The sequence below is a fragment of the Pongo pygmaeus genome, chromosome 5 (genome assembly GCF_028885625.2).
Source record: "Pongo pygmaeus isolate AG05252 chromosome 5, NHGRI_mPonPyg2-v2.0_pri, whole genome shotgun sequence".
In the NCBI taxonomy this organism is placed as follows: domain Eukaryota; kingdom Metazoa; phylum Chordata; class Mammalia; order Primates; family Hominidae; genus Pongo; species Pongo pygmaeus.
In genome coordinates, this window is record NC_072378.2 from 106,206,979 (window position 1) to 106,231,548 (window position 24,570).

The following is a 24,570-nucleotide window of genomic DNA, read 5'->3' on the forward strand; positions in this document are numbered from 1 at the left end:
AAGATAGCTATGAATCAGGAAGAGGGCCCTCATCAGACACTGAATTGCAGGCACCTTCCTCTTGGACTCTAGCCGCTAGACTGTGAAAATAATCAGACGTCTTCCCTAATCACCTTAACGTAAACAGGTCCAATTCTAATTGGTCAATATTCTCAGCACTTTACTGCTTTCAAAATAGTATAAACGAAGCTTTGTGTACTGGCAATATCATAACCAATGAGGTTTATCCACGACATGATAATTGCTAATGGCAAACAGCATAAAACCAACTGCCAAAAAAATGCTTTGGGTCCCACAAGAACTAGATATAGACAAGTGCCATTTTTGCTACACAGAATGCTTTAAAAAAAAAAAAAAAAAAACTGGTGGGAAACAGAGAAGGGTATCCTTGAAGAAAAACCTGTGTTTATCTACACTTTTAAAAGGTATGCATAGGATCAGTTCTCTGGAAGTGCCTAGAATATTCCCACTTTAGTGTCTTTGCTCTTGCTGTTCCCTCTGCCTAGGAAGTTTTTAATCCCAGATAAATATGCATCATTTCCTAAACTGCTTCAGGTCTTCATTTAATGTCATCCAATCAGTGAGGACTTCCCTGACCATCCTATTTAAAATAACAACGCCCTTTCCCAACAAAGTCCTTTCTCATCTTCCTTTGCTTTTCTCTCATGGCACTCATCATCATAGGACACATAACACATATCACCACTGGTATAGACCACTGGGTCTGATATGACCACTTAACAGACTCCCACTTGGTTCTTTTCAATTCCCATTTGCTTCTTTCTAATTCATTAACCATACTGCAGCCAAAGGGATGTCTTAAAAAGGGAAATCTGATTCTGTTATAGGTCTCCTTAAAATGTTTCACTGGTCTCCTACCATCCCACTCTCTATTCCTCCTGCCAGGGATTAAGTTCAATATTGTTAAAATGGCCTATAAAGCCCTGAACACGCAGGGTCTCTGCCTGACTTCCAGTTTGACCCCCTTACCACTCTCAATCTTGATCACCACATTCTAGTCAGTTATCAGAACTTAGTAGGCTCTTTGCTTCTGAACCTAGCCCAGATCATTTCCTCAGCCTGAAACAACTTTCATCACAACCACACCACTCTCTCTAGCCCTTCCTCCTTCCTCTACAACTCCAGTTATAAATGTAACAATTACATAAAAGCGATCTGTTTAATGCCTGGCTCCTCTGCTACCCTACACATTCAGAGGGAAGGGCTCGTGCCTGTCATATTTACCCCAGGGTCCCCTGTGCTTTAGCACAGAGGCTGGCACATAGTAGGTTCTTATATTGGCTAGCTAATCCACACTACTACGGTCTGGGCATGATTCTCCTATAATGAAGACTAAATTTGCAGCCATGAAGATCAAAGACAATGAATGTTGTTTCCAAGACTTGATTAAACATGAGAGTATAAAATCTGTGAGAAATATTTGTGGCAATGGAAGAAAGACCAATTTCCAAAAACTCACACAGACAAGTAATGAAAAATAACAGATGAAACAAGACTGGCCATATACTGGTGACAGATGAGACTGAGTGACCGATATAGATTCATTCTATTTTCTTTGCTCCTATTTATACAATGTAATCTCAGTGTTCCAAAGACTGATAAAAATCTGAATTTTGCTAAAGACTGTAAAAAAGGAAGCTTATCCAATATCAATCTTTCAATGAGAAAAAAGGTTCAAGAAGAGTAGTTATGCCTCCTACAGTTCTACTTAGGAATCTACTTTTATACCACCTACAACTACAACAGAACCTGACACTGTAACAAAAATCACAGAAATTAAAGACTCAACATAGATGCACACACAGGTAGTAGCTGCATTAAGTCTAAAAACTCTTGTTTCTGTTTTAGCAGTTTTTCTATGTTACCACAGTTATTTCTGGAAAGCTATCTATTTCCTTCTACCTAGTAAGTTCTGCTTAAAAAGAAGACTGATAAGGAGGGGGACGGGAGAACAATAAATATTATTCATCCAGGAAGTCCTTTTGAAATGAACTGAAAACATCTATCATCAGAATTAAGGTGTATGTGATTATTGCTTTACAATCCTTGAATTTGAGTCTTATGAGGTATTACCACCTTCATATTTGTAATAAAACTCCAGCTTTACAGACATCGCCTAGGGGAAGGGAAGGGAATTGGGGAAGGGGTAGAAAAGAAAAGAAAGAAAAGTCCAGCTTAGAGAGAAAAGTGACCTGCCGTGATCATACAACTGATAAGAGACACAGCAATAAATAAATAGATCAGGTCTGGTGCTCCATCTCAAAACAATAGTTTCTCAGTCCGATACTTATTCTACTATAAGCAGAAGTAGTAAAAACAAGGCAATGAAATGACAACCCACCTGTCTGTATCACACAAACCTCCAAAGAGCTGGAACCGCTGCATTTAACTTTATGTTACCTACCAAACAAAAGTATTTTCCAAATGTTGTGACTTATTATAAAATTACCATTAGCTAATCACCATCTCCTCTTAGAAACCAGTTTTAAGTTAAAATAGCACACTATCAAATAATTATTGTCTCTAAAATATTAGTTGAAAAAGCCTAACCACATTTTAGAAACACTGTACACTTTTAACATATTAGCAGTTAAACCTTGCCTTTATTTGCAAGTCTACAGAACGTATCTAATGCCAACCCTCCCCGCCTTTTTTAGATTGTATACTCCGAAAAGCAAGAAACTAAGTCATGGTAAAAACATTTTTTATAGATTTCCTCAAATCACTAGCTTATAAGAAAAACAACTTGATATTAAATAGATAATAGCCTGCACTTGTAGTAACAACTGCTCATAAATAAAAATGCTACTTTCTTTTATTTCTTGTGGCCATTAACTTTATTTCACAGAGAGGTTAAATATTTTTATATATAAAATGAAAACTCATTTAAAAAAACACTGAAAGGCACAGTATGTCCTAAATGAGTTTTCTTGGTTTCATAAGCTTTTCTTATTTCTCTTTCACAGAGTTCTGAGAAATTAAAATTAGCATTTGAAAGTATTCAAAAATTGTTTAAATTGTTGTTTAGCTGTTATAATCTACAGGTGCAGTTCTAAATGAAATAAATGTGCCATCTGTTATGTCACAATATTGAGAAATTTACAATTGCACTAACAGAAAGGTTTAATATCTCTGACTTCACAAATTAATAAAAACTTCTTTTGGAAGAAAAAACTCTACATAAAATCCAATTCCATAAATAAATTCAAACAAGACACTTCCTTTAGTTTATTTTAATAGGAAACTATTTATGAAAAATTGTTAATATTATTTCCTGTTAGTATTAGAAAGGAATAAAATAAAGAAGTCATGCAGTTAATATTTAGTTTCTCTACTCTCTGCCAAAGACCACACTAGGTGCTGGGGATACAAAAATGTAAGATGTATCCCAACCAGGCTAATTGATACACCAGCAAAATACATAAACCATATAACTATACCAGAGTGTGATAAAATACAAGAGAAAAAAATGCCTAAATGGACAAAAGGTCATGAAAGCTGAAAGCATTAACAGTTCTGCCTCCACTTTTCTATAAAGCTCTGTGAAGACAGGAGCCATGTTTGTCCCATCAGTGCTGGATGATCACTAGCCCCTAGCATAATGTCAGATATACATAAGGTGCTCAATAAATATCTGTTGACTAAAACAATAAAAGAAGGAAAGCTTCTTATAGAAAATGACAACTGAGATGAGCATTAAAGCATCAGTAGGAGTTAAAGGGAAAAAAGTATTCCTGATAAAAGAAACAGAATAGAAAACATCCACCTTTTACCCATTTATGTTAATTAACATTCAGCATTTTACTCCAAAATATATTTTCTACAAGCAACATTTACCAAGCTAAAGATTTTCGAAATGAATATTCTCATTCTGAATAAACAGAAAATAAAGTACCAAGGACTCCAGTATCCACAGCATACCTCTCATTAGACTTTGCTGTGGAGATCTCTCACAAGACTACTCAGTCATAGGAGAAGTACGTTAGCTCAATTATAGTAGTGTAAGCTTAATCACGATCATCACAAATAAAACCAAACATAATAGCTACAAAAATAATTTATAACCAAAAACAAAATGGAATAAAGTATATTTTAACCAAACATTATTAAGTTGGATTTAATCAAATGTCGCTTTAAAATTAATTTAATAAAATTTAATAAAGAAAAGTTTACAACAGTCACACACTCAAGAAACAATATGAGCCAAGGCAGAAATAGAAAAAAAGTAATTTTATGCCCCAAAAAATTGTAATAAATGCAGTTATTAGACTAAGTCAGCTACATTATGTTATACCCAGTTCTGAATGCGTAACATTTTGAGTCAGACTTCAGGTCAAAGATAAACATGAGCTGTAGCTTGGTTAACCAACCTTTTATGGGCTGACAAGATTTTCTTAAAAGGCCAGACAATAAATTTGTTAGGCTTGTGGGCCACAGTCTCCTCATAATGATTTAACTCTGCTACTGAAAGTAGCCAACGACAACACATAAGTGAATGAGTGTGGCTGGGTTCCAGTAAATCTTTATTTACAAAAACAGATGGCTGGCCCATGATCGTATTTGCCAGCCCTCTCCTGAAATCTAAAAGTGACTTCTCACTAACTCTTTCCATCAAGACCGCTTTACTCCCTTTCAAATACTTTCACATAAACTGTATTAGTGTTTCATAAGGCCTCTACAGGTATCAATGAAGCAAACCTAACAGATATTCTCTTGTTTTATAGATTAAGAAACTGAAGCTCAAAGCAGTTGACTTGACCTAAGGACTACTAAGACCTGAAACTAAAAACCAGGCCTTTGTTGTTCTTCTAACACTTAATCATTATCCTCCATACCCAATCTTCCAATGCCCCAAATAAAACATTTAAATCAGTTTTAGAATCCTCTGCTGAACCCCTGAGTTCTTTTTAACAGACTCAGCCATTCACAATAGACTTTAAGAACACCTACTTAACTGTCTAATTAAATTATTAACTTCAATTGTGAAGTTAACTCAAATCCTTCTCTCTTTACACAATCCTCATCTTTTTCTATTTAGGCTATCTTCTTATTTACAAGTCTCCTAAAATATCATTTAATCTTCAAATCACCAGCAAGAAACAAGGCCGTACACCTTCTTAAGGAGGTGTAAATTATTTTAATCATTTAATAAGAATTTGTGAACTCAGTAATAAAAATGTGGTAAGAGGCCTAGTGCTTAACTTTTCAAAGCTTATAATCTAGTTGAGAAATGCCAGATGTATAAATATGAAACTAAGGAGTGACTCCACGTAACCTAGGTCAAATCTAAAAATTTTAAAACAAAGAAATGAGAAATGAAAAAATGTAATTTACAGTATACACTGTCATAAAATACATGCCTTACTTGCTCTTGATACCACAGAAATGCCCTAAATTTTGTAAAAGGAAAGTTTAACGAATACTAAATACCTACAAACACTCATTTGATGTGGTAATAGCATAGTCCAAAAGTTAAAACTAGATCACACTTTTTAAAAATTATGGCAGGTGAAGGTTTTCTTCTGTTTTATTCTAGTCATTGCCATGAAAGAACATCTACTGGGCTAACTCCCAGGCCAAAAACACTGTTGAAGACAGAGGAATTACAGGACATGCCCTCACTTTGCATCATAGGATGGGACTGGAGAACTAATCATGCAAGTTGAAACTAAGCAAAGTGATCTTAATAACTAATAGGGACAATTACAATTGTTCCACAATCTTTAAAAAATTTTGTCAAAACATTAAAAACTCTTACCGTTGGTTATAAATATACACTAGAGGCTGAGCGTGGTAGCTCATGCCTATAATCCCAGCACTTCGGGAGGCCAAGGCGGGCAGATCACTTGAGGCCAGGAATTAGAGACCAGCCTGGCCAACATGGCAAAACCTTGTTTCTACTAAAAACACAAAATTAGCTGTGCATGTTGGCACATGCCTGTAATCCCAGCTACTCAGAAGGCTGAGACATGATAATCGCTTGAACCCGGGAGGCAAAGGATGCAGTGAGCTGAGATTGTGCCACTGTATTCCAGCCTGGGTGACAGAGTGAAACTTCATCTCAACAAAACAAAACACCACAATAAATGTATACTGAAAAATAACAAGTTAAAAGAAATCCTAATATTTATTTAGTACATTATAATTTAACACATTAGAAACACTGAGAACTGTTTTATTTTTAAATGTTATTTAATTATTTTTTTTTAGAGACAGAGTCTCACTCTGTCACTCAGGGTGGAGTGTGGTGGCACAATCATGGCTCACTGTAACCTTGAACTCCTTGGGCTCAAGCAATCCTCCTGCCTCAGCCTGCCTAGGACTGTGGGCACATGCCACCATGCCCTGGCTAATTTTTAGATTTTTTTGTAGTGATGAGGTCTTGCTATGTTGCCCAGGCTGGTCTCCAACTCCTAGCCTCAAGTGATCCTCCCAGTTGGGCCTCCTAAAGAATGCTGAGATTACAGCAATGAGCCACCACACCCAGCCAAAAGTGTTTTATTTCTTTGTAAAAACTTAAGAACTATAGTTTGAAGAGTGCTTGCTTTCTCAACATTTAACTCATGGGCAAGCATCTTTCCCATGCCTTAGTGAATTGAAGTCATTTTTTCTACATTTTAATCAACTTCTAACATTTTATTATTTGTATTTCAATGTCATAAAATATCTGACAGTTCCTTTAATATGAAGTTTTTTATAGCATCACTTCCTTTGGGACATCTTCATCCTTTCGTCACAACTACTTTCCTTATTTATGTCAGTAAGTTCACCTTTACTGCATATAAGTTCCTCAGTAAGTTCCCCTGGCTGCATAATCTAGTCTCTTGAAGGGCAGCCATGTCAACATTTCCAAAGTCAGCTGTTGCTTCTATAACTCCATTTCTTTCTATTCAAATTTCATTCCCAACATTATCAGTTTGTTTCTTTGTTGGATTTACATCTCTCTTGGCCAATTCCCTTTTTCAATTATCCATTTTTATAAAATGTTACATGGGCTTATTGCTGGAGACAACGAGGCAACACGACTATGTGCTTTGCTATCTGTGGGTAAAATGAATAACAGACATAGAGAGGCCAATCACTGACAGACATGGAAAGAAGTGACATAATTTATCACCTATCATAAGCTCATCTGTTGTTATGTAATGATTCCTGGACTAAACTAGCAATAAAGTTTGCATTTTATGTAATTATCTGCAGTTAATATACCATGGTAATTGAAATTTGAACCATACAGTTGGGGACCTGGTGTTACTTAACTAAACCATGATAACTGAAATTCATGCATACTGGAACCATGTAAAAAGGAGGACTATCTGTACATAAAACAACTGTTTGAAGGCACTAGAGGGTGATCAATGCAGGCAAGCTCACAGAGTTATTTACATTCTCCAAAACATGAGGGATACAGAGATGAGCACCACATTCCACTTAGCTTTTTCCTTGGGAGTATTTTCTAAACCGCAGCAAGGAGAAAGGGAATTGAAGCACAAAGCAAGTCTACTGTCCTGAGAAAGCAGAGGTTGGAGTTCAATCCCCAAACAAGTGGAGGTATCTTTGTACATATCCAGAATTTTCCACTGTGACCACAGAAAGGTCATGACTAAGGAATAAAGACCACATCCTTAGAGTAATGGCATTTCCTTCAGAAGCTATACCCAAGTTTATATGACATATGCCATACATTATGGGCTAAGCAATCAGTCTAATGCTAGAGAATCCATGAACAGAGGGACACCAAAAGAGCAGAATGTAAGGTATGACTAAAAGTAGCTTCTGTGCAAATCTGGGCACAGAGGCTACAATTTTAACTTGTACCACCAATTCTAAAATGTATCAATTACTCACAGGGTTATGGCTGTATCATATTTTATAAAGTGGTATTCTAAAATTAAACACTATTATACTTACCATTTTGCAATCCCATCCAGAGTTGCTTGTGATCTTTTTTCTGCATTTCATTGATTACTTGACTTTTATGTTTTAAAGCATCAGCTTCTTTCATACATGACATAAAATGAGCTTCAATTGCATCCTTAGATGGACAGTGCAGAAGGTCTTTTTCTGGAAAACTCTATCAAAGGAAAAAATACACATATAAAACAGGATACACACATTACAATATTAACCTCTTAAAAGAGAACTATATCCCCCAGTTTTTCAATATTTCTAGTAAACTATCTCTTAGCACTGAAATAACCCAAAATACTTTAAAATTTAACTTAAAAATCTTTAGCTATTTGGCCTATTTTGTACTTTTCCCAAATAATTCTTATGTGTTTTATAACAACATGAAAAAAGGCATCAAAGGGTAATAATCTGAAAAATAGCTTTTCAACTGACCATACCAAGTATTGGCAAAGATGTGGAATGGAGCCCTCATACACTACTAACAGAAATGTAAAATAGTATAACCACTTTGGAAAAGTCTGGTAGTTTCTTAAGAAGAGTAAACAGACACCTACCATCTGACCCAGCCATTCCACAACTAGGCATTTACCTAAGAGAAATGAAAGTATTATGTCAAAAAAAAAAAAAAAAAAAGAAAAAAGTATTATGTCCATTTAAGGACTTGCTACATGAATGTTCACAATAGTTTTATTTGTAACAGCCCCAAACAGAAAACAAATCTAAATATCAACAGGTAAATGAACATATAAATTGTGGCATAAACTTATTCACTTTGACTAAGTTAAGCTTACTATAAATCAATTAGACCTCAATAAAGCTGTTTAAAAGTAGATTTTAAAGTTAAATAGCTAAATTTACATTCTATAACTTCACTGATTCTTTTAGGCAGCTAAAGCAATGCTCATTGGACATATAGGGAGTTACGTAAATGAGACGACTGATGCACTTTTCACTGAAAAAAAGATAATAACAGCTAACAGTTACTGAACACTTACTGTGACACTGTATTAAAACTTTTTATATGGATTATCTTATTTAATCCTCACAACACTTGAGGTAAACATTATTATTATTGCTATTTTACAGATAAAAAAATTAAAGCTTAGGGAATGTCTAAAGTCGCAAGTGTCATTCAGCTTGATAGTCACGGGGCTAGGATTTAAGGCTAATTTGACTCAAGTCCTACATTTTAACCACTGTACAATATCACTTCCTCCAAAGACTTAAATATTTAAGATAATCATTATATTCAAACATTATTTTACAAAGTTATTATCCTATATGTCCTTTAATAAATTTAAAAGGAGCTAAAAATGGTAAAAAAAAAAAATAGCATTTAGTTATAGCCTACTCCGGTTACTGTATTCATAAACAACATTCAATTATCCCTGTCATGGAGCTTTCATAAAAAGAATGAAATGAAAAGATAAAGAAATAAGCTCCTGAGTGACTATGAAACACTGATGGAAAGCAGGAATTAGAAAGTGATTAAAGATACCATTCCTCATCTCTCTCAGTAAACTTTTTTAATAAGTCAAACTTATGATTCACATACAGTGAAATGCAGAAATCAAGAGTACAATTAAGTGAGTTTTGACAATGAGTAACTGTCAGCCCAAGTATACAGCATTACCATCACCCACAAAAGTTCCTCTGTGCCCTTTGCAGTCAGTTCCCTCATTCCCTTCCCAAGAAATCACTGATAATGACATAACACCAGATTAGTTTTGCCTGTAATAAAATCTCATATAAACAGAATTGCAGCATTATGTAACTTAGTATCTTTCACTTAGCATATTTTTGAGATTCATTCCTGTTTACTGCACATATCAGTAATTAATTCCTTTTTGTTGCTGAGTAGCATGCCATTTAATGAATACACCATAACCTGTTTATCTAAAAACTTGTTAATAGACACTGGGATTGTTTCCAGATACTGGCTATTATTTAAAAAGCTGCTATGAACATTAATACACAAGTCTTTTATAGACACGTCTTCATCTTTCTTGGGTATACAGCTGGAAAAAGAAATGCTGGGTCACAGAGTAAGTGTATGTTCTAACTTTACTTAAAAACTGCCAAACTATTTTTCAACATGATGTACAATTTTACACTCCCATTAGCAATGTATGAGAGTTCTGGTTACTCCGTGTCCTCAAACTTGCTACTGTCAATCTTTTTCATTTTAGTCATTCTAGTGAGTGTAATGTAATGTCTCTTTGTGGTTTTAATTTACATTTCCATGATGACTAAAGATGTTGAGTGCCTTTTCATATGCTTGTTGGTAAATTCATATATGTTCTGTGAACTAAGTTTTTTGCATTTGTTTAAAAGCAACTACTAGGGAACAAGTTGAGTATAATGTGAATTTTATGGTTGCATATGTAAATACTGTTCACAAGAAATGCTAGGTGAACAGAAAATTTCACCTAGCTAAACCAATCAGCTAGGAAAACATACAATGCACACATGTGCACACCTCCAAAATGGACCGGCTACTTCAATTCATGTTATGAGCTGTACTCATCTACATCAGGTGCTACGATTTCTTGTCGGATTCCAGAAAATCCTCCTTTCACTTCACCTGTCACGGCGCAAGTCTTCCATGTCCACTTCTGCAAGCAAAGTTCCAGTCTTTGCAACATGAAATACCATATTTATTGTAGTATTTATGCATTTCTCATACGTTTTACCTGTGTAAAACTGTGGTATGGTTTTTACTAGGTTCCTGTTTTTTTGTCAGTTAAGTTTGTGGATGTTGTGCCTCTAACCCTTTGCCCCAGAAGTAACCCTTTCCTCCATAAGTCCTGTGGTTTTTACTGTACAATTTTTAATAGCAAAGTTAAGAACACATACGATGCATTATGGAAGTGCTTACACTGAGCAGACATTCTTGCCTTTTTCCTGATCTTAGGGTAAAACATTCAATAAACCATCATGTAGCATGACTTTAACTGTAGGCTTTTCATATCTATCCTTTGTCAAATTGAGTAAATTCCCTTCTATTCCTAAGCTTGCTATAAGTTTTGATGACAAATACGTATTAAATTCTGTCCATGAATCACTTTTTCTGTATCTATTGATTTTTCTATTTTATTCTGTGATTTACATGGATTGAGATTTTTTTATTTTGAGAGGGTCTCACTGTGTCACCCAGGCTGGAGCACAGTGGCACAATCACACCTTATTGCAGCCTCAACCTCTGGGGCCCAAGCGATCCTCCCAATTCAGTCTCCTGAGTAGCTGGAACCACAGGTGTACACCACCACACTCAGCTAATTTTTTAAATTTTTTTTTGTAGAGATGAGGTCTCCCTATGTTGCCCAGGCTGGTCTTGAGCTTCTGGGTTCAAGTAATCCTCCTGGTTCAGCCTCCCAAAGTACTGGGATTACAGGCGCGAGCCACTGCACCTGGCCTACATGGATTGAGATTTAAATGTTGAATCAATTTTGTACTCCTAGGATAAACTCAACTCAGTCATGGTGTGTACCGTCCTTTTTAATTATTACGAGATTCAATTCGCTAGTACTTTGTTGAAGGCTCTTGCATCCATGATCATGAAATATACTGGCTTATAATTTTCTTTTAATGTCTTTATCAGGTTTCAGTATCAGGGTTATTCTGGCCTCTAACACAAGTTGGTAAGTGTCTCATTTCCGGAAAAAGTTTGTACAGAGTAACAAAGCTCGTAAAGTTTGTAATATTATTTCTTAAATATTTTATTTCATTTTATTTTTATTTTTAGAGACAGGGTCTCACTATGCTGCCCAGGCTGGAGTGCAGTGGCTATTCACAGGTGCAATCTCAGTACTGATCAGCACAGGAGTTTTGACCTGCTCCATTTCTGACCTGGGCTGGTTCACCTTTCCTTAGGTAACCTGGTGGTCTCTTGCTCCCAGGAGGTCACCATATTGATGCTGAACTTAGTGCGGAAATCCAATCGACATAGCACACTATGGCCCAGAACTCCTGGGCTCAAGCGATCCTCCCACCTCAGTATTCTGAGTAGCTGGGACAACAGGCATGTGCCACCGCGCCCGACTAGTTCTTAGGTATTTTATAGACTTCACCAATGAAACTATCTGTGCAAGGTGTTTTACTGTCTGAGGCTTTTAAAATTACAATCAAATTTACTTATAAACAGCTATTCATTTCTGTTATTTCTTATGTCGGTTTTCGTGCCTTGTGTTTTCATTGAATTTGTCCATCTGTCAAATTTATTGGCATAAAGTTATTTATTCAATTAATATAAATGCATTATATAATGTGCAGTCTTTTGTGTCTTCTTTCACTTAACATGATATTTTCAAGGTTGTAGCATATTATCAGTAATTCATTCCTTTTCATGACCAAATTATACTCCATTGTAAGGATACGTACAGTATTTTGTTTATTCATCAGCTGATGGACATTGGGTTATTTCCACTTTGCCTATTATGAACATTCGTGTATAAGCTTTTGTGTGGACGCAAGTTATTTCCCTATTTTGCATATCAGATTTACATATTCAGTTCTCTTGGGAATATTACTAGGAATAGAACTGCTGTGTAACATGGTAAGTATATCATTTGATGACATACCAAACTGCTTTCCAAAAAGGCTACACCATTTTACATTCTCATCAGCAACGTGTGAAGGGTCTAATTAACCTATACCCTGTCCATCATGTGTTACTGTTTTCTGTTTTTTTTTTTTGGAGACAGGGTTGCACTCTGTCACCCGGGCTGGGTTGCAGACATGCGATCAGGACTCACTATTCTTCCCAGGCTCAAGTGATCCTCACACCTCAGCCTTCCAAATAGCTGGGACTATAGGCACATGCCACCACACCAGGCTATTTTTTTAAAAATTATTTTAGTAGAGATGAGTTCTCGTTATGTTGACCACACCGGTCTCGAAATCCTGAGCTCAAGTGATACAACTGCCGCATCCCCACAAAGTGCTGGGGTTACAGGCATGAGCCACCACACCCAGCCTTGTACATCATCTTTTTGATGATAACCAATCTAGAGGGTGTGAAGGGGTAACTCATTGTGTGGTTTTCTTTTTTTTTGCTTTTCCCTAAAAACAAGTTATGCTGAACATCTTTTCATGTGTTTACTGGCCATTTATAGAACTTCTTTACAGAAATGTCTATTCGAATCCTTTGACTAATTTTTAATTGGGTTTCTTTTTATTATCAAGTTATTCCCATATTCTGCATATTAAACTGTTATTAGATAGTATATGATTTGCAAATACTTTCTCCCATTCTGTAGGCACCCCACACACAGTCTTGATTATTATAGCTTTGAGATTGAGGAGTGTAACCATTATTTCTTAAAAATATTTCTTCTGACCCATTCTCTCTCCTCTCCTTGAACTCCAATTACATGCAGACTGCCTGATATTATCCCAGAGGCTCTGTTTTTCCTCTATACCAATTTCCATCTCTCTATTCTCCAAACTGGGTAACTTCTATGGATCTGTCTTTGAGTTCAAAGAACCTTACTTCTGCCATCTTTAACTTGCTGTTAAGTCCATGTAGTAAATTCCTCATTTCAGATATTTTTCTAAATAGTTCTACAATTTTGTGATTTTTTTCTCTTAAGTTATTGAATTTATTTGTAATAGTTGCTTTAATTCATTTTTCTGGTAGTACCAAGATATGGATTCTCTTAGGTCAGTTTCTATTGAGAGTAAAATTTTTTTTTATTTGATATGGACCATATTTTCTTGCTTATTTGCAAGTCGAGTAGTTGTTGATTGTATGGTGGACACTGTGAATATGTTGTAAGGATTCTAGATTATACTGTCTTCCTTTAAGACGCTAAGTTTTGTTCTGGCTGGCAGTTAATTTACTGGCAGCTCTCCTTAATCCTAAAAAGGCAGTTCCAGAGCAACTCTTACTCTAGGGTTAGAGACTGGCAATAGAGATTGGCAAACTTTCTGTAAAGGATTAGACAGTAAATATTTAACACTGTGCAGGTCATACAGTCTCTATTGCAAATACTCAACTAGGCTGTTGTAGCCGCAAAGCAGTCATAGACAATATGTATATGAATTTCCATGAGTGGATGCATTTCAATGCAACTTTATTTATGGTCATCACTAAATCTGTATTTCATACAATTTTCACATGTTACAAAATATTTTTTTTAATTTTTTTCCAACCACTTAAAAATGTAAAAACTACTCTTATGTCACAGGCCATGCAAAAACAATCAGTGGACCACATTTGCCAACTCCCACTCCGATGTATGATCCTTACTCCAAAATCATGGCCTTTCTGGCATCTCAGGTAACTGCCTAGTATGTAGCCAGATGTCTCTCCACTTTGAATGAGCTAGAATCCAACATTTCCCAGCATCATAAGACATTCAGTATCTTTTTCCACTCTTAACCCTAAAACATCCACTATCTACTAGACCTTGCAGAGTATCAGCTATGCATGTGCAACCCAGGCCTCAGCCAAGCACCCAGGGAGAACATACACGTACACTTTGGCTCCTTCTTCTCTGATACCCTGCCTAGCAAGTTCCAACCACTTCAGCATCCCAGAACTCCAATTTGTGCATCCTCAGCTCAACTGAACTTCTCTGCTCTGCTTGAGCTCCACTCTCCGTACCACCGTCAGGCAACCGTTCCAAAGCACATGGCGCTCACCTTGTTTGTTCCCTTTCTAAGGTTCAGTGCTAAAAACAGCTCTACTTCATATTTTTGGTCCTGTTTTCTAATTGTTGATGACTAGAGGAAAACTCACATACCAGTTACTCTGTCACGGCTAAAAGTATATGTTAACATCAATAAATATCTGATGAATAAATGACTAAACAAGCCTTATTTCATAAAGTTCTAAGTTTGCATGACCCTCCATGATCTCCACCACCTGGTATTCCTATCTTTCTATAATCCCTTCCCCCTTGCACATGGGCAGAACCTGTGACTTGCTTCTAACTCAAAGAATGCGGCAAAGGTGATGGGATGTTACCCCAGTGATTAAGTCATGTTAAACAGTAAGATTCTGTCTTACTACCAGACTACCTCTAGACTTTCTTTGTTGCCCTGAAGCAAGTAGGCATGTTGGGAAAGTCCACATGACAAGAACTTCACATGGTCTTTAGGTGCTCAATGCAGCTTATTACCGACAGCCAACAAGAAGATAGGCCCCTCAATCCTACAACCATAGGATATGAATTCTGCCAGCAAACTAAGTCTAGAAGTGGATTCTCCCTCAGTTGAACTTCCAGGTAAGAACGCAGCCCAGCCAACACCCTGATGGCACCCTCATAACCTAGGCAGAAGATCCAGTAAGCTATGCCCAGAATCCTGACCCACAGAAACTGTCAGAGAACAAATGTTGTTTTAAGCTAGTTGTAATTCGTCAGACAATAGTAGGTAACTAATACAACACACTATTGCTAGATACTATAAAACAGCTACCAACATTTATAGCTGGGAAGTGCAGGCAGCGATAGAAGCAAAGGAGAGACCATGAAATACACTCAAGAAGTTCAAGAAAGAAAAGCTGCCATAGACCTGTCAACAACACAGAACAGAAGGAGGGACATGACATGATAAATTCCTTCAAAGAAACACAGTGGCTCTTGGCCTAGCAAGAAAAAACTTGCCCATCAGAAAAGACGCTTGCTCAGTCACACAAAAATACTCAAGGAACAGTCAGGATCAATGCAGGGCCTTTTCAAGCATGGTAAGCAAAACAGGATTTGCCTGCTGTGCTTGAAAGACAAGTTGGTTCAAAAACCTACCTTGTGTTATCTCTGGCATTCAGCAGAGTTCAGCACATAAGCACTTATCTGAATGTTGATCTTATTTTACTTAACAAATGTGAGCTCTTATCCCTAATCATTGCTGTCAACATTCAAAATTAAAATGTCTCCTCTCCTCAAAACCAAAACGCACCAAATCAGCACCATGTTACCAAGAGGAAGAAAGAGAAACACCAAGGTTTTATGGGATTTGTTTACTCTATTAAATTTTATTTAGGATTTGCAACAGAACTGGGCATTTTAAAGACCCCACTATTTTCACCTGATGTCATTAAACTTGAATCACATTAACTCCTTTTTTAAAAATTCCATGCACTGTTCTCAACATGGACAAAGAGAGAAAAAAATTTTTTAATTTTAAAAAATCTACATACTGTAAGTAATCTTTTAACTGTAATGTCGTTTTGCAAGCAGCATGCCTATAGAATTAATGAAAAAAAAAATACAAAGAAAGAGAAAACGCAAAGGTGGCAAAATGTTAAAAAGCAGCAAATCAAGTGAAAGGTATCATGAGTATTCACTGGACCACAATTAACTTTTTTTTTCGTTTAGATGGAGTCTGCTCTGTTCCCCAGGTTGGAGTGCAGTGGCATGGTCTCGGCTCACTGCAACCTCCGCCCCCCAGGTTCAAGCGATTCTCCTGCCTCAGCCTCCCAAGAAGCTGAGATTACAGGCACCTACCACCATGCCCAGCTAATTTTTGTATTTTTAGTAGAGACAAGGTTTCACCATGTTGGCCAGGCAGGCCTCAAACTCCTGACCTCAAGAGATCCACCTGCCTCACCTCCCAAGGTGCTGGGATTACAGGCGTGAGTCACTGCCCTGCCGCATAATTAATTTTTCTAATATATGTTTAAATTTTTTAATATAAAAAATTGGGAAGACAGAAATGAGATAATTTTCTTGGTAGTCTCACCAAGTTTAGGAATCAAAATGTCCTTAAAAACTAATGAGAAAAGCCTGAAGAAGGTACCATTTTCATTGTTTTGGTAAACAAAACATACATCCAAATCTATATGTTATAAAGCAATTAACACTCTATAATTATATTTATCTCCCAGAAAATAGAAAATACAAAAATGCCTATAAAAATATTAATTTTCTGATTTACCCTTAAAAGCTTTTGGTTCTACAGACAATTACCATTAACTTTTAGATCTTCATTGTTCTCTAACTCTTGTTAATCAACACGTGGTCTGGCGGAACAATATCATAGCATTACCTATGCACTTGTAAGAAATGCAGAATCTCTGAATCCAACCCAATGCTGCAGAATCAGAAACTGCACTTTAGTAAGGGACACAGGTAACTTGAAAGCACATTAAAGTTTGAAAATCACTATTGTAGACATTAAAATGCATTTATTATAAACATTATAAACCTATACAAATCACAAAAATCAAAGTCAGTTAAAAATTAGAGGAAATATGTCTGTTTGAAAACTTTTTAACAGTGTTTTTTTGAAGAGTTTAGTCTGAACTACTGATCCAAATGTGTGTGTGTGGCAGAGGCAACGGGATCTCTTAGAAGCTTTGATATTGCACAAAATCTAATCAAAATCTATTAATACCTTTGAAAACAATTGTAAAAGAAATTCTAAGAAGTCTGGTTAAAACATCAACATTATCTGGCATACTCAATACAACATCACAGAAGATAAATGCAGAGACACCAAGTGACACAAAATTGTTACTCAATACATCCAATCTGTTGAATGTATAAACTACTTTCTATGAACTTTAAAAACCGCTTCCTCACTAAAAGCATTGATTTTCTGCCTGAAAATTAACACTCACCCAGTTTCATTATAATCAATCAAAAATCTATAAGGCAGTACAATAGAGGCAGGCCTACACCAATCAGTACAAGCTATCAATTAAACATCTGAAGATAACCTTTGAAGTAATCTAGGTCCTGATGCTCCCCTAAATGAAGGGAACTTAGTATATATAGAAAAAAAAAATCTGGGCAATAACTTTCCTCTAACAGGCCAGGATAAGAATAAGTAAGAACAGCTGAAAGAAACACACTGATAGCTTGAACAAACTCTAAATGTTCTCTATAATTTCCTTATTAACTGTAAGATTCTTTTTTCTATTTGCTAATAAACTTTTCTACTGGGAAGAAAATATATGACCTACTAAGGATCCCAAAGAGTTTATATTTATGTGGATTATATTACTGATATTTACACTAGAAACTAGAGCTGAAACATTTAAAAAACATTAATTCACTTAAAAATACCAAGAATAAAACCACTACACATTAACACTAAAATTTTATTTCCGCAAAAATCAACTATATTTCCCAGAACAACAACAACAAAAAAATAGGAACACTGGCACTAATTTGTATTTTTGCAAATATCTTTAATGCCTTAATAGACAACCAATGGATTACCTTACTTGCTTCTATGTTCAATATTCTACAATATGTGATTTTGGTTGAAGTATATAAAGAAAATTCAGGCTCACAAAGATATGTAGTTTAAAAGAAATATTTTAATAGCCTTTTTGGCTTTGTGGATATTCTTCAATACTACACCAAATTTAACAAGTTCAGTTTATTATATTATTGTTATTTTGAGACAGGGTATCACTCTGTCACCCAGGATAGAGTGCAATCACTGTGAGTGGTACAGCTCACTGTAACCTCAAACTCCTGGGCTCAAGTGATCCTCCCACTGCAGCTTCCCAAGTAGCTGGGACTAGAGATGCATGCCACCATACTTGGCTTATTTTATTCTATTTATTTTTAGATACAGAGTCTGCCCTGTCATTCATTCATTCATTCATTCATTCATTCATTCATTTTTAGAGACAGAGTTTTGCCCTGTCACCCAGGATGAAGTGCAGTTGTATGATCATGGCTCACTCCAGCCTCGAATTCCTGGGCTAAAGTGATCCTCCTGCCTCAGCCTCCCAAGTAGCTAGGACTACAGGTGCACACCACTGTGCCCAGCTAATTATTAAACTTTTTGTAGAGATGGGGTCTATGTTGCCCAGGCTGGTCTCAAACTTCTGGGCTCAAGCAATCCTCCTGCCTCAGCCTCCCAATGTGCCAGGACTGCAGGTGTGAGGTATCGTGCCCATCCAGTTTATTGTAATAATAATGTGGAATCTGAAACATTATCAATGAACATTTTATACTCTGTTATATTAAGATTTCTTATTCTAATGTTGCGCTTTGAATGGATCTTTTTACACATGCATAATCTTGTAACATCAAGCACTGGTCATCTGGAAATGTTCACTGATTTACGCATTCCAAATGTTGACCCTTTCACTATATGAAACTTTTAAAACATCAGATGTTAAGATGACCACCAATCTCATCAGAAAATTATTTAAGAATAAAGCTTTCAAGTTTACAGTGGCATCATGTTTTCCAAAATTCAAATTTTCACTTAAAAGTTGAAATTTTACCACTGACAACAAACACTATCACTTGTTTTCCCTGCAGTGAGAGGTTCACTTTATTCTTTTTCAAGAAAATGTCTAACAAATAACAAAGTCTCAACAACCACTGTTTGTCTGTCAATCATTCTTTCAAGTAAAATAATGGTGTTTCATAAAAATAAGTGGCCAGTTCAGCTGGCAACCAAAAAATTACACAAGTGCTTTTCCTCAAGACAACCATATTTGGCATGCAACAGAAGAGCTTTATGTGTACTTCCCATTCCATCATACAGGATACTAAAAAGACATGTACTTAAAAGTCAAGATTAATAATAATTAATACTTTGTACTACTTCATCCAGAACAGTCTTAAACTGGTGTTCTTTTTACTGTAAGTGTGTGGTTATAAAGAAAACAATGACAACTAGTACAGTGAGGTACAATGACCTGCTTTGTGCTAAGGCACCCACAGTTTTAACCACCATTGTTTTTGCATATCAGTGTAAATGTTAACACAATGGGAAGGGCCAATAACATCCTGATATTATCATATCATGGAAACAGATTTGACCTCATGAATCCATTGAAAGGGTTTCAGGAACCCGACACACAGAAGGATCTCCATATTTGTTGAATGAATGAATGAGTGAATAAATAAACAAGCAGACAGCTATGATAAATTTTAATCTAGATTTCAAAGTATTTTAGAGCTTATTTTTCACACAAAAAAATCTAATTATTGGAATTATTTTCCAACACTAACAGAAAAGACTCGTTAGGCAATATAGCACCCCTACCCTTAATATGTTTGAAGTAGTTTTATCTCCACACCTCTCTAAACTTAAATTGTTGTATATACAAGCATTCCTTGCTTTGCATGTAACATGGTAAATGAAATTCATGCATACCAACACTATGTGCTCTATCTGTACTGTTCTTTGGTAACTAACGTGTTTAATAACATGGTATTGTGCAAAGCACATTATAATAAATGTACATGGAAATAAGCTCTAATGACCCACAAACTCAAATTCAGTAAAACAGGAAGGAAAAGCATCATATGAAGAATGAATGAGCAACCTTTGGGCAGTAACTATGAACGGACACCCCTGATGGGAAAGAAACTCAGACACCTAAATGACTTTTTCGAACTCTACATGCCTCTCTCCAATAATATATTGGAGAGAGGCCAAGGCAGGTGGATCACTTGACTTGAGGTCAGGAGTTCAAGACCAGTTCAAGTACCTGAGACCGACATGGTGAAATCATTGCTACTTGAGAATGAATCACTGTTCGTGATCAACTAATATAAGAGACCGATATGGTGGAATCATTGCTATCTGAGAATGAATCACTGTTCGTAATCAATTAATGTAAGTGTTTCCAATCACAAAAACCAAATGGTGTTTGTGAATTGGGGGAGGGGAACAGAGCAGAAGCAAGGTGGCTAAGGGAATAAGGGACCAGCACTTCATAAAATATTGAGACAAAATTAGGTCACACTAAATTCAGTCTGGTCTTAAAAACTACAGGAATGAACATTTCTCAAAACAGAGGTAGATCAAATCTTTGGAATTCCATCTCCTAACCCTTCTCTTAATTCATTCAAAATAGCCTTAGAATTACTCAACAGTATTAGGTTGTCCCCTCTGTACTTCCATATCACCGTCTACATGCAGGATTTTTGTTTTTTCTAGCCGACTTTTAAAAATTAACACCAACTTTCAAAACATTAAATTTTATTTTTTATAGAGGCAGGGTCTCGGTACGTTGCCCAGGCTGGTCTTGAACTCCTGAGCTCACATGATCCACCCACCTCGGCCTCCCAAAGTGCTGGGATTACAAGCGTGAGCCACCAAGCCTGGCCCAAACACTCGTAAATTTTAAACAGTGTATTCAGCACTAATAAAGAAAAGCAGTTCATGTATTAAAAGTTTAAGTGTTTCTGCCAAGAGTGAGGAAAAAATTGAAAAGTATCTTATAGAAAAATACTAATTGAAGCTTAGCAACTAAAACAGTGTCACAGGAAAAGCAATAAATAACTTCACTTAAAAAGAAAATTCTACTTGAAGTCTATTTATTATGTATCACAAGTGGGACAAAGGAGAAATGCAATTTACTGTACCTTAAAATGTACTGTGATGTTCCAAGGAAGAGCTGAACTTGATGCAAGAAGATCAAATAGCAAACCAATTGGATAATGCCTAAAAATGAAACAGTATATTTTGAGAAAATAAATACGTAAAGTTATAACTACAACTCCAAAATAAATTTCCAACACATATTTTAACACCAAATGTCAGGGGCTTTAATCACAAATCACAGGAAGGCTATATTCTATAATTAGGTGCCTGAGCTAGTATGATCTACTTTCCAGGCATCAGGTGGTTTCCTTCTAACCACTCCATTCCCACAGAAACCTCAATATGCACAACAGGATTGTGGGCAAAGGCATTCTTTATCAGCTATGTGAACTGTTATGTCACAGTACCGTTGCATCTAATTGTCATCCTCGTATTCATAAAGGACAGTTGATTTTTGTAAATTTATTTAAATGTTTTTTACTTTCAGAACTTAAAATTTTAAAAAACTTTAAGAACCAAGATGAGCACCTAAAACGCATGCAAATCACCTATTCTGTGGTTATTACTATTAACATTATAGCATATAAATTTCCAGTCTTTTACCTACACATACATATCTAAATACAGATTAGGACTATCCTTTACAAACTGTACTATAACCTTTTTCACATAATATAATGTCAACATTTTCCCAAGCCACTGAATATTCTTCTGAAACCTAATTCTAAATTTAAAAAAATAAGTTCCAAAATAAGAGAACATTTCCTAATATAACCATTACTCACAGTGAAGTAAATAACTTAGCAATAAATAAACATGACTAATACAAATGTTGCAGATTTCAATGGACAAACCTTAAGTCATCCTTTTAAAAAATCTAAAGTAAATTAGCTTACTTGGTTAATCAGAATTAAATAATACAGGTTGAGTATCCCATTTTCAAAATGCTTGGGATTAGAAGTGTTTCAGATTTCAGCTTTTTTTTTTTTTTTTCCAAATTTTGGAATATTTGCATCATATTCTTACCATTTGAGCATCACAAATCTGAAAATCTGAAATGCTGGAATGAGCACTTCCTCTGAGTGTCATGTCAGTGCTCAAAATGTTTTGGATTTTGTAGTCTTAGATTCTGGATTTCAAATTGCGGGATTCGGGATGCTCAACCTGTACTCACAACAAAGGCAAAAAGAAGACTACTTGGTGTTATACACAGTCCTGTCTTTATCTGTATAATCTATTAATGAGTTACACCTAGATTTAAGAGCTGCAAAATTTGAAAACATATCAAATTTATCTCAAAATGAGTAACTCTGACCAAGATTCAAATGTCAGTTAATATTATTTATGCTTGTGCTACTCTGGGCACAATGCTTATGGGATAGCCCTGCTCTGCAAGGAGCAGTACACATTTGCTTATATATATAAACATAGATATATGTTTATATATATAATTGTATATATAATTTATGCTTGCTTACTCATACAGAATTATGGAAAAGTCATCAGTTTCTAGAGATCATGTATTTATTTGGTAGGAATTTAGGATGGGCTGGGTACTGTAACTCAAGCCTGTAATCCCAACACTTTGGGAGGCCAAGGTGGGTGGATCACTTGACTTGAAGTCAGGAGTTCGAGACCAGTTCCAGTACCTGAGACTGACATGGTGAAACTCTGTCTCTACCGAAAAATACAAAAAAAAAAAAAAAAAAAAATAGCTGGGCATGATGGCACACACCTGCAGCCCTAGCTACTCAGGAGGCTGAGGTGGGAGAATCTCTTGAGACTGAAAGGCAGAGGCTGCAGTGAGCCAAGACTGCGCCACTGCACTCCAGCCTGGACAACAAAGTGAGACCTTTTCTCAAGAAAAAAAAAAAAAAAAAAAGAATTTAGGATGAATGTCCTGTCGGTAAAAATAAAACAGTGGGGGTACTTTTAGTCTTATATGCATTATATCTCTTAATAATAACCCTTAAATTTCTCTCTAATCAATCCTTTCATATCCAGAAAATAATACTGAAGAAAATTCTGGAACCAGGAAAAACTCTTGCCTCAGTCAAAACCTAAAATTAAAAAAAACATATATACACACACACACATATATACACATATATAGTACTATAGACAAGTTATAGATTTAATCCAATTCTGATCCTTCTCTCTGAAGTATTAAAATCGAACAAGCTCTAAATAATACCTTATACTTTTACAAAACAGACCTTTTTACGTCCTCAATTTATTTTTTAGAATATCTCTCTTAGGTATCTGCAACAGGGTTAAAGATGAATGTAGGCACTTAATTAAAGTTTTATTTACTTGGATTTCATTAAAAAGACTTAACATTTCAAAAGTGACACCATATCGCTTTCCAAATTCTAAACAGCACTGAAAATACAAAGAACTCCACTAAGCAAAATAGTCTAATCTATTAGATAAGATTCACTTGAGATCACATAAAATTACTAGCAATCCAGTGTTTTACATATTCCCTGCCATTAACAAATGTGTGAAACACTTTTGTGAATTTGTAAGCAAATTCTAAACCAAATATATCTTAAAGCAATGTATAATATAAAATCAAGTAATTTTTTTTTTTTTTTTTTTTTTTTTTTGAGACAGGGTCTTACTCTGTAACCTAGGCTGGAGTGCAGTGGTGCAGTCAGAGCTCACTACAACCTTGACCTCCTGGGCTCAAGCGATCCTCCCACCTCAGCCTCCTGAGTGGCCGGGACTACAGACATGTGCCACTATACCCAGCTAATTATTTTATTTTTTATAGAGATAGTGTCCAACTATGTTGCCCAGGCTGGTCTCAAACTTCTGGGCTCAAGCAATACTCCCACCTTGGCCACCCAAAGTAATGAGATTATAGGCATGAGCCACTATGTCCAGCCCAAATAACTTTTAAAGGAAATATCTGGATCAGAATACAAGTTAAACATAAGACTCAATCATCAATTATTTTTTTTAACCCTCAATATTTAAAAAACGATAAAACTATAAATATTTAAAAAATGAGAAAACTATAAATACACAGAAGCTTGAACAAAGTAAATAATAAACAGCTGCTAAATGCATAAATCGAAGAAGTCCACAGACTAACCCTAGGTACAACATAAAGATCCAATGGAGCCAATTTTAGGTTCTGAGTTTCTTTTTTGAGCAGTTCCAACTGTTTTAATGATTGACACTTCATGACTTTTATTCATTCTTAAAGGTATTCCAAAGAACAGAAAAAACTCACTTTAAAAAAAAAGATAAAACTTACTCCATGTAGTAATTACCATATGGAGCCACCGGACCCTTTTATAAATCTAAGATATATTTTAGGGTCTTAATGATCTTATTGTTTCCTATATATCGAAACATTTTACTATTTCATCACTCTAG

At 35.7% G+C, this 24,570-nt stretch overlaps 1 protein-coding gene across 3 annotated transcripts in view; it reads right to left on the reverse strand.

The window, feature by feature from the left end:
* Window positions 1-24,570, reverse strand: part of ATG5 (autophagy related 5) — a 139,424-nt gene that overhangs the window by 85,394 nt on the left and 29,460 nt on the right. For all 3 annotated transcript variants that reach the window (XM_054489950.2, XM_054489953.2, XM_054489951.2), the window contains 2 exons: window positions 21,225-21,303; window positions 7,933-8,095 (listed from right to left, as the gene is read on the reverse strand). In XM_054489950.2, the coding sequence (XP_054345925.1) occupies window positions 7,933-8,095; window positions 21,225-21,303 (242 nt within the window). The remainder of the gene's footprint in view (window positions 1-7,932; window positions 8,096-21,224; window positions 21,304-24,570) is intronic.